Genomic DNA, 13,654 nt, shown 5'->3' on the forward strand with positions numbered 1-13,654 from the left:
TACACCATAAGGACCACTTTATTGTTTGATTATAACGCTAAAGTTCTCCCCAATTTATGTCTTCGAAGCTGAACTCTAGGTAAAGTGGTAAGAACAGATTTTAATCAATAATACTACAGCAATACAGAGTCAGGCATAAACTGAAGTTAATTTCAATTTGTACATAAGTTCAAGAAAGAATTAAGGAACTGGGGGTGAGCAAGCGTGTGAAACCAAGGGACTAATTTCAACGGAGTTCTTTTTTCTTGTTTTAAGAACCTCAACACAAACACCCGAGGCTCCCAGGGTTTCATCCTCTGGAAACTAACGCCAAAGATGGCGGGAGAACTACAACTCCCAGCAGCCCCAGCGAGGGAGAAACTTCCAATTTCCAAGGCGCCATTCTCCTTCAGCCTTCAGCGTCAGCTTAGCTCATGCCTCTAAGAAGGAGCACAAGGTCAGAGAAGGCAGCAGCAGCCCTGGCCAAGGAGTTGCCAGCCCCACAGAGGCCTGCAGAGCTCCCGTCTGAGGACCCGGATGACCGGGAGGCCGCGGGAGGCGGAGGCGCGTCGCAGGATGTGCGCTGAGGTCACGTCCGCTGGGTGGGGCTGCAGCGATCCCGCGCAAATTGAAAGGGCCGGCTCTCAACTTGCGACCGGAGCTGGGCTGCCGGTGTTCTGCGACCCTAGCCCAAGTAAGCGAGGGGCCTAGCAGGCGGGCTTCGGAGAAGCCATCTGGCTCTACTGCCCACTGGGGGAGCGTGGAGAGCCTTTCTCCGAAAGTTAGGGGAGCTGGCTGTGCGGAGGCTGATGGTCCCCGCGGGGCTCGATCTACACGTCACGCCGGTCCTGCTCTGGATTCAAGATTTGGGGCTGGAGGTGGGTTGTGGCAAGCGTCTGGAGCGGTCTTTCCGCCTATGTTGCAAAACCCTTAGACCCAGGGAAGCCAGGGGAGGAATGCTTTTGGTGGATGCCGGGAGAGCCCGCGCTCCCTGCAGGCGGGTCCCGGGGAACAGGCGCCAGGGTTGTACCACGTCTCACGTTCTCAGCAGGGGCCGGCAGTCCAGGTTTACATGCACTGTTCCCATTTCTAATTGGACAAGTAATTTCTTTTTTTTTTTTCCTTAATGTACAGGCCAAAAAAACCGCGGTATGTGGAATGGGCTTGCGTCCACGACTGCACATCCCGGAGAGAAAAGGATGAAGTAGTGAAGTCGTTTCTGCTGTTTCTCGTGTGCCACCGGTGATCTCTATGAGTTGATACGCGCCATATGGCACGCATTCTTACTGTGTCAAAGAGGAAATGTTTACTGGAGGGTATTTACCTGGCTTAGAAGAAACTTACCTGTTTCAAGAAATGTATGTCATCTCCAATTTCCTCAGCATGAGCAACAACTCGTGTTAGAGACATTTCTGAGAGGTAGGAGACTAATGGTCAGAAACTGACTTGACCGCCTGCATCCAGATCACCTGGGTTTAAATTCAGGCTATCCTATCACACTCCAAAAGTAGTGAGTCAGTCACTGGAGTGGAGTTGAAAATCTGCCTACATCTGAAATTTGAAAACTGCTGGACTAGAGAATCAGCTCTAACAGGGTGGCAAGAGGGTAAGGATGACTTCTGATCCTGTACTTTCTTTTCTTCCTTCCAAACTTGATGTTTCATAGTAGACACTTGTCTTAAGAAATATCAAGCAAATGCTTGGTGCCCATTGCTATCTTGTCTTTATCCTGTGGAGTTGGAATGAGAGGGAGTAGTTGCTTTGGAAAGGACAGTGGCAGCTCTGGAATTTCCATGTAGGTCTTAGTGAAGTATAACCTCATGAGAGGGAATGGGAAGTTAAATCATTTGTCATTAGAGCTATATTTGTACAGCAAGCATAGTTTTAGATTTCTTTGGGGAGTAACTTTTTTAATAGTCTAACGACTTGTCCCTAGGCATCACCACTGCTTATTATCAGAATGTTTGGTGGTAGTAAATTTTAGTCCTAAAAAAGTACAGATCTCTTTCTGTAATTCTGTTTGATTATTTATGTATTTTATTTTTTGAAATCCCTACCTTCCTACAAACTGTTTCTGCTCTTATGTGACTTTGCATGTTGGCCTTTTAATGCCTTCTGTGGAGGCAATATAAAACCACAGCATGCATATTTTGTAGATTTTTAAAAATGCCTTTTTTGATAAAAGCAGAGGTTTATCCATTTTTGAGTACATTCTGTGTGCTTAGGACTGTTAGTATCTTGGAACACAAGTTATGATTCTTAATATAAAAGCACTTTGGAAAGAATAAATATTAAGCAACTATCAAGTGGCATTAGAGGTAGTATTGTTGATTAAGGTAAATTCTAACCTATGGAATTTGACAGGGAACAGGCCAGTTATTGGCTAAATAATAACAAATTCTGTGTTCAATTGCAAGCTCCTTTTCTTCATTTTTCAGAAGATTTTTGGTAAGTATTTTGCTTTAAATATTGCTCTTTTTCCTTTTATATCATGTAGTTAATTTGGCACTATGGGAATACAAGGACTGCTACAATTTATCAAAGAAGCTTCTGAACCCATCAATGTGAGGAAATATAAAGGGCAGGTAGTGGCTGTGGATACCTATTGTTGGCTTCACAAAGGAGCTATTGCTTGTGCTGAAAAGCTAGCTAAAGGGGAACCTACTGATAGGTAAGTTTGGACCTTATATTAATTCTTTGAGAATTTGGAATCAGACTTAGAGAGCTTACACCCATTCCTTCCAGGAATGGATTTTTATTCAGTAGTAGTAGTTATTAAGAAACAAGAGTGTGTGTTTGAAAATACTGCAAAACCAGGGATGACTTCTTTCTGTGACATAGACCAAGTTTAAGTTCTTTGTAATAAGCCAGAGAGTATCAGGACACCAATTGACAGATAAGAGATTGTCTCCTTTATTCTTTACCTAAGACAAACTTTTTAACAATGTTTTAAAAATCCATGCTGTTCAGACTCTGTACTCTTAAAGAGTACAGACAACACACTGCTAATCTCTGGCAGCAAAACAAGGCAAAGGGACAGAATATTCTGACTTCCTTTTTATTTCACTTATGGCCAAAAATTGGGGACCATGTACACATCCAGTCCCAGTTCTGTGATCTCATTTGAGGCAGGTTCAATTACTAATGCCCTCTATTTTTTAAATAGAAATATTAGAAAATCAAATAAGTATAATTTTTGGATAGAGATTTTTCACAGGGATTTGGCCAATATTATGAGGGCTCTTTTTTTTTTTTTTTTCCCCCTTTCTTTTAAGTATATAATTTATCTCCTGGAGGAAAAACTCATGGATCTTAATACTAATTAATTAAGCAATTAAGTATAGTAGGTAAATTATGTTAATCCTGTTAGTTTCCATTGAAGAAAGGTGGGGGAGATAATCATTGTTGAATGATGAGTGTTTGGGACTTTCAGGCCTGTCAGGTTAATGCAACCAACAGTAACCCCTAACAACAGTGTCTGAGGGATCTGAATAAGCCAACGTACTTCTACCACTCTAATTGCTAAAATGACCTTTTTCATGCTGGGGATTAAACATAAGGGCATTATGCATGCTAGACATGTACTCTAACCACTGACCATGCACCCTCAGCTCCAAGATAACCTTTTTTTTTATACTAGGGATTGAATCCAAGGGCTGCTTTATCACTGAGCTACATCCTACCCCTTTTTATATTTTATTTTAAGATAGGGTCTCACTGACTTGCTTAGGGCTTCGCTGAACTCAGCTAAGGCTGGCCTTAAACTTGGAATGCTCTGCCTCAGCCTCCTGAGTTTCTGGGATTACAGGAATGAATCACTGTACTTGGCCCCAAGATAATTTTTTGAAAGCAATTCTATTTTTACCCTGAATTTAAACTATTACAATAGTGAATATCTACAAGTTTTTTATTACTACTTTCAATGTTTCTTTGAATCTTTCTTCATGAGGAAAAAAAGCTTTATATCTAGTTTTTTGTAAGTTTTGATTACTAATTAGAAGAGGTGTTGAAAATACAGGCAATATCTTTTATTAATAAAGATGAAAGATGAAATCCACAGAACCTGCCCTGTAGTTGGTACTTGGTGAATATTAATTGAAGGAAAAAGTTTTTGGATTTTCAACACAGTACACACTGTGTGTTTTAATTTTCCCCTAGCAACTAAGAAGTCACATTTAGAACTGGGCATAGTGGAACATACCTGTAATCTCATCAAGTTGGGAAGATAAGGCAGGAGGATTGCAAGTTCAAAGCTGGCCTCCACAACTTAATGAGACCCAATCTCAAAATAAAAAGGGATAGAGTTGTAGCTTAGTGATAGAGCACTCCTGGGTTCTGTCTCCAGTACCAGGAAAAAAAAAAATGTCACATTTGGTATAATTGATCTTTCTTTTCCACCTTTGAATGGAGAGAGGTATTAGTCAAAAAGATTACCACTTCAGAAAATTGGGATAAGCCTGAAATAAACCTTTATCATTATTATAAAGGTTGAGGTAGATCAGCGTGCACTAACTTGGAAAGATGTGTGTGAAATATTTAAAAACAGGATGGCTTGTATTCTGTTTAGTAAAAAGAAAAAAAAAAGTGACCAGATGCAGTGGCTCATGCCTATAATCCCAGCAGCTCGGGAGGCTGAAGCAGGAGGATCGAAAGTTCAGTGCCAGCCTCAGCAACAGTGAGGCCCTAAAGCAACTCAGGGAGACCCTGTCTGTAAATAAAAATGCAAAAAATAGGGCTGGGAGAGACACTGAATTCAACCTTTGGTAACAAAAAACAAACAATCAAAAAAAAGTGTTCTTTAAAGTTAATTATCATTTTGTATTTGCTTTCTCCTAATTTTTGCTTAATATTTTAATCAGCAGGTGCCAATCATTGTTCTCTACCAATGTAGGTCGATTATCATTGATCTACAACAAATTGAAAAATAAGGATAATGTAATGAGTCTTTCAGTAAGATTCAACTTCAAAGGCTATATGTTTTTCTACTATATTTGAGCTAAAATGTCTTTTTCTTTATGAAGGGTAGAAGTTTGTTGTTAATTGCATTGTCAGACTAAAAAACTGAATACAATACATGATCCTTGATTGGATCCTGGGCTTAGAAAACTAGTAGCAATGGTATGCTGGATCTAACACATATAAGCTATACATAATCTCTTCCCAACTCAGTATTGACTGACTCTATGTTGGTAGCTTTCCCACTGTTGTGAATATTCACTTTAGGGGAATCAGGCACCCCAACTCCCCAGAACTGGTTGTTAAACATTTACCAGGACATCACTGGTATGAAGAAGCCTTATTGGAACTGTTGGATAAATTTTAATGTAGACTATATATTAGATAGTATTTTGTATCACTGTTAAATTTCTTGGGTGTGGTATGCTATTGTTGGAAAAATCAAGTGTTCTTATATTGTTCTTAGAACTTTTTTAGATCTTAAATGATTCAATTTTTTTTTTTTTAAATGAGAGGAAAAGTATGAGATTGAAACAACAAAATGTCTGAATCAGAAAGGTAAAAGCCCTTCAATCTAAAGATGAGGGAAACTAAGGCTTTAATGTCTAAGGCAGGATTTGAACCCAAGTATGAATTCAAGTTTCCATTTCATATAAAAACACTTGTTTTAAAAAATAAAGTAAAATCAAAATTGTCTAATTTGGTCTTAAATAGAATAAAAGTATTACTTTAAGAGTTGCAAGCATTTAAATGTGTTTTTCTTTTTCCCCATAGGTATGTAGGATTTTGTATGAAATTTGTAAATATGCTGCTATCTCATGGAGTCACACCTATTCTTGTATTTGATGGGTGTACTTTACCTTCTAAAAAGGAGGTAGAGAGGTCTAGAAGAGAGTAAGTTGATTCTATACTTAATATCTAACTTAACTGTGCTAAAGTTAGATGTTGTAGGCTGTATATCAGATTTTTTTAAATCTTAACTTGTTGAAGCTTGTTTTATAATCTAGCACATGAACAGATTTCCTAAAAATGTTCTGTATTAGATCATTCTTAGTTTTTAAATAAATATCTCAGTTACTGTGTTTTCATTTGATATAAAACATCACTGTGAAAAGGTTTGACAATAATTGTATGTGTGTTCATGCACATGTGTCTATTTTAAATCACTTGTTTTTGCTTAGAAGCCCAAAGGATCTGGGTTAATATTCTTAAGCATCTGGTTATGCATTTTCAAATGAGTCAAACTTTTTTAACTGTAGCAAAATTTCCTGAATTATACTCTTATTACAGTTTTTCAAGGAAGCCTCTTAAATATATATTTTTTTTAATATTAAAAATATATTATTACCTTGCAGAAGACGACAAGCAAATCTTCTTAAGGGAAAGCAGCTTCTCCGCGAGGGGAAAGTCTCAGAAGCCCGAGAATGTTTTACTCGTTGCATCAATATTACACATGCCATGGCCCACAAAGTAATTAAGTTAAGTGAATAAAAAAATAAAGCTAAAAGAACAAATGGCTAAAGCTCATTTAAGCTACTTCTAAGTTGCTCATTAATGGAAGGGCAAGAAAATCACAGGAGAAAAATTACTCTAGTCCTAACCTCAAGTAAAGAGGTTAGAGGAAAAGATGAATGGTACTATCGGAGGAGAGGAGTCCAGCTGTTTCTAAGAGAGAAATCCCAAGGAATGAGTAAGGCCTTCCCTCTTGAGTTAAGTGACTTGGGTATATAAACATCTTGGCGTGTTGTTTGGTAGGAATGGAAGGGATGAATTCCTGGGGGTTTTCATTTTCACCCCACTCATAAAATCTTCAGCACTTATTATAACTTGCACTTTTTTTTAAATTAGCACATCATAATTGTATAAATTTATGGGATTTGCTATGATATTTTCATGCACGCATACAACATGCATTGATCATGTCCAGGCCCACTCCCCTTTCCACACCCAGCTCTGTTCCTATTAATCACTGTTCTGCTTTCAATGACTGCACTCAAACCTGCCTCAGTGCCTCAGGCACTATGCCAACTCCTGTTATCCTTAATCTGCTTAGAAGCTTATTTCCTTATTTCCTGAATTTTTGTGTCAGCTGCTCAGTCCCAGCCCTCAGGCCCCCAAACCTTTCCCTTTTTTTTTTTCTGTACTGGGCATTTTTATTTAGAGACAGAGTCTCCCTGAGTCCTTAGGACCTCTCTAAGTTACTGCTTTTCAAACTGCTTGGTAAAGGTGGTATCAATATTTTTTAGGATATAGGTCTACTATCCAGTTTCTGAACTAAAATAAGCACTAAAAGTCTTGTGGCCATTTCTTTTGTCTTCGTGGGTTCAAGTGGAAAGTAAAGATGGGCTGCAGGAAAAGATGTGAAGTATAGAGGAAGCACGTGCTAGTTATGTTATTCATTAATGGGAGGGCAAAGAAGAGAGCATTTCTTTTGTGTTTAGTAGAGAAGAAGCCTGATTGAACACACATAATAGTACCAAAGGATAAGAGCAGGACACCTGACAAGAAAAAGAAAGGAGAAAAGAAAAATGATTTGCAGAGTTGCTGAAATTAATAGTACCAGGATGTTGATGCATCTTTCTACCTTTCTTAACTTCCCAAAGCCTCTCCTTGGGCCTTGGGAGCTGTGCCTTTGATTTGGAACAAGAAAGGTTGTGTTCCAGCTGTTTGTGATGGGGGACTGTTTTTCCTGGCAATGTCATTTAGAGTTTTATCAGTATATTATTAGGCAAACTTTTGTAGCCTGACAGGGCAACCTATCACTTTTGGGGAAAAAAATTACAAATCCCCAAACATAAATACTTTTAGAACATACATATAACATTTTTAAGACGAAAGCTTTTTATAATTTGAAATAATTAATTTTGTAGTTTGCAGGCACTCTCCTCCCCCCAAAAAATATTTCTTTTCTACAAATTTGTAAATTGTTTTTTTACAAATTTCTTAGTGACTGGGTGCTTAGTATAAAGTATGCTAGAACTAAAAGTAGTGAAATATTTCAATGAAATGGTTTCTGAAAATAATATTAGCATGGGCATATTGAAGCTAGTAGTAAAATGGGTTTGAAGTGGAAGTCATTTAGTGCTTTCCATATGCCTTGTTGGAGATTCACTGAGTTCTCTTTCATACAGGCTGCTCGCTCTCAGGGGGTGGATTGCCTGGTGGCTCCATATGAAGCTGATGCACAGTTGGCCTATCTTAACAAAGCTGGTATTGTACAAGCTATAATAACAGAAGACTCTGATCTCCTAGCCTTTGGCTGTAAGAAGGTACTTAATTGCAATGCTACATGTTACTTTTCTATGTTGATAGAAGTAGTATAAATTAAGAAGTTGAAGTTTTTTCTCTCCAGGAATAATTGGTTTATCTAAAATTTGCAATTCACATCTGTTTATATAATATTCATAGTTATTTAAGATGATTTTTAAGAGTTCAGATAGGACACTTTTTCAGAGTATGTACTTAAAATTGGTAATGGTTGTTCTTTTGTCCAAGTTATTTGTTTATTCTTTCAGTGCTGGGAATGGAATCCAGGCCCTTGCATATGCTAGGCAAGCACTCTGCCATTGAACTATATCCCAGCCTATAAAGTCCTTAGTAGAATGTAAACTTACCAGTTTTGCTTTTTAATAGAACAAGCTGTATTTTTTTTCAATTAGTTAGGTAAATTAAGTAACTTATCTACTAATGACATGTTATACAGTTATTTGTAACTATGTATAAAACTGTTTAATGGAAAACTTCATCATGATATATTATTTGTGGATGACTAGAAGGATCCATATCACAATGCTAATGTTTGGTAACTGGTAAATAAGAAATTATGGGCAATTTCTGTGTATCTCTTTTCTAAATAAACATGTATTGCTTTATTTTTTTAATATTGTATTTTTTATATCGTTATTTTATTTATTTATAGAACCCAGTGCCTCACACATGCTAGGCAAGCACTCTACCACTGAGCTACAATGGCAGCCCCAACATGTATTACTTTAATAATAAGAAAAGGTTGATTACTTTAAAATATAAAAGAAGGAGAAAATGCTTTTTTTAAAAAAAAAAAAAAAAAGGCATTACTATTTGGTCATCATTATGATCTGTGATAAAGAGGTGGAGAGAGGGTTTTATTTTTGCCAGAGTTGAGATAATCAAGTCCTGGCTATATACCTGTCTCGTTCTGCCCAGCTTCTATTTTTCAGGGTTAAAGAGGAATAAGAAAGATTTCTTAGAATTATTGCAGTAAATTAGATACTAATAAATCAAAATGGCCCTTCTAGGTATTAACATTTCACTTTCACTTGAAGGTGATTTTAAAAATGGACCAGTTTGGAAATGGACTAGAGATTGATCAGGCTCGGCTAGGCATGTGCAAACAGCTCGGGGATGTATTCACAGAAGAGAAGTTCCGTTACATGTGCATTCTTTCAGGCTGTGACTATCTCTCATCATTGCGTGGGATTGGTTTAGCAAAGGCATGCAAAGTACTAAGACTGGCCAACAACCCAGATATTGTAAAGGTAAGAGTGATTTACCAAGTTCCCTATTCAATTTCTGAAGCATTTTTAAAATAATAGAATGAACTACTCTGTATATGAATTTTAAGAATTCTATTCTGTCAGTGTCCTGTAAATGTTATTGAAAGGAGCAACTGAATAAAACATTAAAACTTTGCTTTTAGCAATTAATTAACATTGGAAGACCCATGTTTTTAGCAATTCAAAAATTAGTAATTTTTAGCATGAAGACTACATGCTAACATCTGGGGTAGGATTAATGCTAGACTCACATTTTTTATTTTTTATTTTTTTGGTAGTTGTAGATGGACACAATAGCTTTATTTATTTATTTTGTGATGCTGAGGATCGAACCCAGTGCCTCACACATGGCAGGCAGGCGCTCTACCACTAAGCCATAACCCCAGTGCAAGACTCATAATTTTTTGACCTCTGTTCTATTGTCCTGTAGTAGTGGTTTTCAAACTTAAACTTAATAGTAAACTCATTAAAGGTTAACATAAATCACATGTCTTTATGAAAAATTATCATATTTTAAGGCAAAAGTTAAGAGAAAGGAATTATACATTTATCAAATCTCTGTAACATGGCTTAAAAAAAAGCTGAATTCTCATCTACATCTTTATATTTAATCTCATTTGATATCAGGTGGTAGGTATCTTCTGAGAAATTAAAACAGTGGACATCACCACTATATAGATTCTCTGAAACCTTTACCTTAAAAAATAAACTGGTATTGGGCTAGATAGTGTAATTCAGGGACAACTTGCCTAGCATCCCCAATACCTCAAAAATAAAATAAACAAATAACCCTACATTAAAGGAGGCTCATTTGGATAGTTTTCTAAAACCCTTAGAGTTTAAAGAAGAGAAATCTCATTTTGCGGGGAGGTGGGGGAGGTTGTGCATGATTTATTTATTTATTTGTTTTATTTAGTTACACATGATAGTACAATGATCTTGACATAGCATGCATTTGAATCAGATGGGGTATAATTTTTCATTTTTCTGAGTGTACAGGTTGCAGAATCACATTGGTCATGCAGTTTCGTGTATACATACAGAATAATAAAGTCTATTTTATTCTGCTGTCCTTCCTTTCTCTCCCCCTTCCCCTCCCCTCCCCTCCCATCACTTCTTTCTACCCAATCTAATGTGACACACTTCTTTTTTTTTTTCTTTTTCCTAACTTCATCATACATGTATTCTGTATAACGATGAGGGTCTCCTTCTATCTTCCGTGCAATTCCCCTTCTCCCTCCCTTAGAAATCTCATTTTCTATTTTCAAGAGTACAAGCATGAGTCCTCAGGGCAAAGGGTGATATAGCACAATGGAAAGATCTTTGGGTTGGGAAATAATGGCCTAACTGGGAATAGAGAAACATACCTCAGCTAGCCTGTGACTCTAGGATCTTTGGTTCTCTGGGTCTTTCCTTTATCTCTGAGCTTGATGTGCACCTCTTAACAACAGGGATACATTCTAAGAAATGTCTTAGTCAATTTTGTCATGCAAACATGATGGAGTATTACAAAAACTAAGATGTCTCCGATGTCACTAGATGATATCTTGTGGGATAACATATATGTGGTCTCTTATTGAAACATCATTGGGGGGCTGGGGTTGTGACTCAGTGGTACAGTGCTTGCCTAGCACGTGTAAGGCACTGAATTCAATCTCCAGCACCACATTAAAAAAATAAAATACAATAAACAACATAAAGGTATTGTGAACTTCTGCAATTAAAAATATTTGGGCTGGGGTTGTGGCTCAGTGGTAGAGTGCTCACCTAGCGCCTGCGAGGCCCTGGATTCGATCCTCTGCACCACATAAAAATAACTAAATAAAATAAAGGTATTGTGTCCATCTACAACTAAAAAATAAATTTAAAATATTTTTTAAAAAAAGAAACATCATTGTGAAGTGTATGACTATAATATTTAAGATCCCTCCCATCCTAAAGCATCCATGACCAATAGAAGTTAAATGTCACCTTGGTTTTTAAAATATGATCTTAAAAAAAAGATCTAAGAATATTTTAGTGTTTTTTTAAATACTTTTAAGTTGACAATGGACCTTTATTTTATTTATATGCTATGCTGAGAATCAAACCCAGTGCCTCACATATGCTAGGCAAGTACTCTACCACTAAACCACTGCTCTAGCCCTCTTGAGTGGTTTTTATTCTGAAGTTTCATGTATTGTTTGTATTTTGTTTTCTAAAAGAAAGGGGCTTTGAAGATGAATTACAATTCATGTTTATTTTTCAATTTGGAAACATAAACATGATATATAACTGAATCTTCAGTCATTCAGGTTAACAATAGAAAAACCAAAGAAAATACAAGTTATGAGACCAAATTTTAAGTGATAAGACGTGGTTGTGTTTGCCGTTGGTTTTTTAATGTAGATGAAAGCAATTGGTTTTTTGGTCTCCGCTCATGCTTCTCTGGTATAAATCAGTCAGTCTTGGGGATTACATGCTGTCTGTTCTTTAGTCACAGATAAAATAATTTTGTTTCCATTTTAGGTTATCAAGAAAATTGGACATTATCTCAAGATGAATATAACAGTGCCAGAGGATTACATCAAAGGATTTATTCGAGCCAACAATACTTTCCTTTATCAACTAGTTTTTGATCCCATCAAAAGGAAACTTGTCCCTCTGAATGCCTACGAAGATGACATTGATCCTGAAACACTAAGTTATGCTGGACAGTATCCTTTCTGAATCACAATGATAGAATTTTGCGTTTCTTTTTTCATTATTATGACAATGATAATTTTTTTTTTTAGTGAGACATTCAGTAAAAAAAAAGAAAAAAATTGTGTATTGTTTTTTGCTTTTTTTAATAATGAAAATATCAGTATTTTGTTTATTACTATGCTGGTGAAAACTTTTCTTTATAAATCTGATGCTCACCTACCATAGTATATTGATTGTTTAGATTGACTTGACAGGGCTAGGCACTGGGTCAGTCACTTATGGCACTCATTCCACAATGAGAACCCCTCATTGCAAACAATTTATCTGGACATACGAGTGCACCAGGAGAGGATGTCCTCCTACAGCCACTGGCACTCAGGCTGATGCGGATCCCTGAGTCTTTAGGTGATTCCCTGGATTTTCCCCCATATCTCCCTAAAAAGGGGGCAAGTGTTGACCCGGGCCTTTGCTATTGAAGATGTTCTACTCCTACAGAGACAGATTGAGACCAGCACACTATGCCTGTGATTGCAGTAATGCTGGTATAGAAAGAAGGATCCATTTAAATCATAAATCTTCAATATTTTCAATGACTATCAAAAACATTTTCCTATCATAGTTCAGTTTCATTTGATTAGTTGTTAATGTAGACATATTTCCTTAATCTTATCAACCTAGGTATGTTGATGACTCTGTAGCTCTTCAAATAGCACTTGGAAATAAAGATATAAATACTTTTGAACAGATCGACAACTACAATCCAGACACTGCTATGGTAAGATTTTAATGGCTGCTACATAAAAGCATATTTTAGTTATATCTCAAAAACCATGATTAAAGATTTATCTTTGTTTAGTAAACATCTCTGAAGCATTTTTGTATCAAGACACTATGCAGAGTATTCATTGAATCAACTTGATCCTAGAAAAGTTATAAAGAACCTAGGTATATTGGCAAGGTTTGTTGTTGTTGTTGTTTTGTTTTTCTTAAGTTAGTAAGTAACCACATTGTGTATTACCAAATGTAGACTTTAGTACTCATATGATCACATTTGGTGCCATTTTTGTCATCTCACCCTATTCACCCTCTGTGGCATTTGGCATTGTTGAAAACCCAAATCTAGTCACGTTGCTTTTGAGAATATAAACTATTTTTTTTCAGTCATTCATAATTGAGTGAAGTCATTGAGTACCCCTGCTGTCTTTGAATCCTTTACTGTTTTTTTCATTGTATTTATCCCTTTAGATGCAGTCCTGTTACTCTTCATATTCCTGTTCAGATTCTGTTCTCCTTTCTGTTCATATTTATTCCATGTAAGTTCTTTTAGTTATGCCATTTATGCAGAGAGCTCACATGTGTTTGTACCTTTACCCCCATTGCTTGCCTATGTACCAGCCTCATAATTCCCTTTGTGATTTGGTCCCTACATAAATAGTTTCCACTAACTTAAAATGTATCCCATAGTCAAAACTGAACTCTGCATGGTTTATCAGTTTCTC

The 13,654-nt window shown here is 36.7% G+C and overlaps 1 protein-coding gene across 1 annotated transcript in view; it reads left to right on the plus strand.

Moving 5' to 3' along the window:
• Window positions 1–1,511: 1,511 nt before the first annotated feature.
• Window positions 1,512–13,654, plus strand: part of Exo1 (exonuclease 1) — a 29,845-nt gene continuing 17,702 nt past the window's right edge. Inside the window, exons 1-9 of the mRNA XM_076831923.1 lie at window positions 1,512–1,585; window positions 2,477–2,650; window positions 5,710–5,829; window positions 6,291–6,413; window position 7,103; window positions 8,067–8,204; window positions 9,240–9,452; window positions 11,979–12,166; window positions 12,834–12,930. Of these exons, the coding sequence (XP_076688038.1) occupies window positions 2,490–2,650; window positions 5,710–5,829; window positions 6,291–6,413; window position 7,103; window positions 8,067–8,204; window positions 9,240–9,452; window positions 11,979–12,166; window positions 12,834–12,930 (1,041 nt within the window). The 5' untranslated portion in view covers window positions 1,512–1,585; window positions 2,477–2,489. The remainder of the gene's footprint in view (window positions 1,586–2,476; window positions 2,651–5,709; window positions 5,830–6,290; window positions 6,414–7,102; window positions 7,104–8,066; window positions 8,205–9,239; window positions 9,453–11,978; window positions 12,167–12,833; window positions 12,931–13,654) is intronic.

Source organism: Callospermophilus lateralis, chromosome 13 (genome assembly GCF_048772815.1).
Source record: "Callospermophilus lateralis isolate mCalLat2 chromosome 13, mCalLat2.hap1, whole genome shotgun sequence".
In the NCBI taxonomy this organism is placed as follows: Eukaryota; Metazoa; Chordata; class Mammalia; order Rodentia; family Sciuridae; genus Callospermophilus; species Callospermophilus lateralis.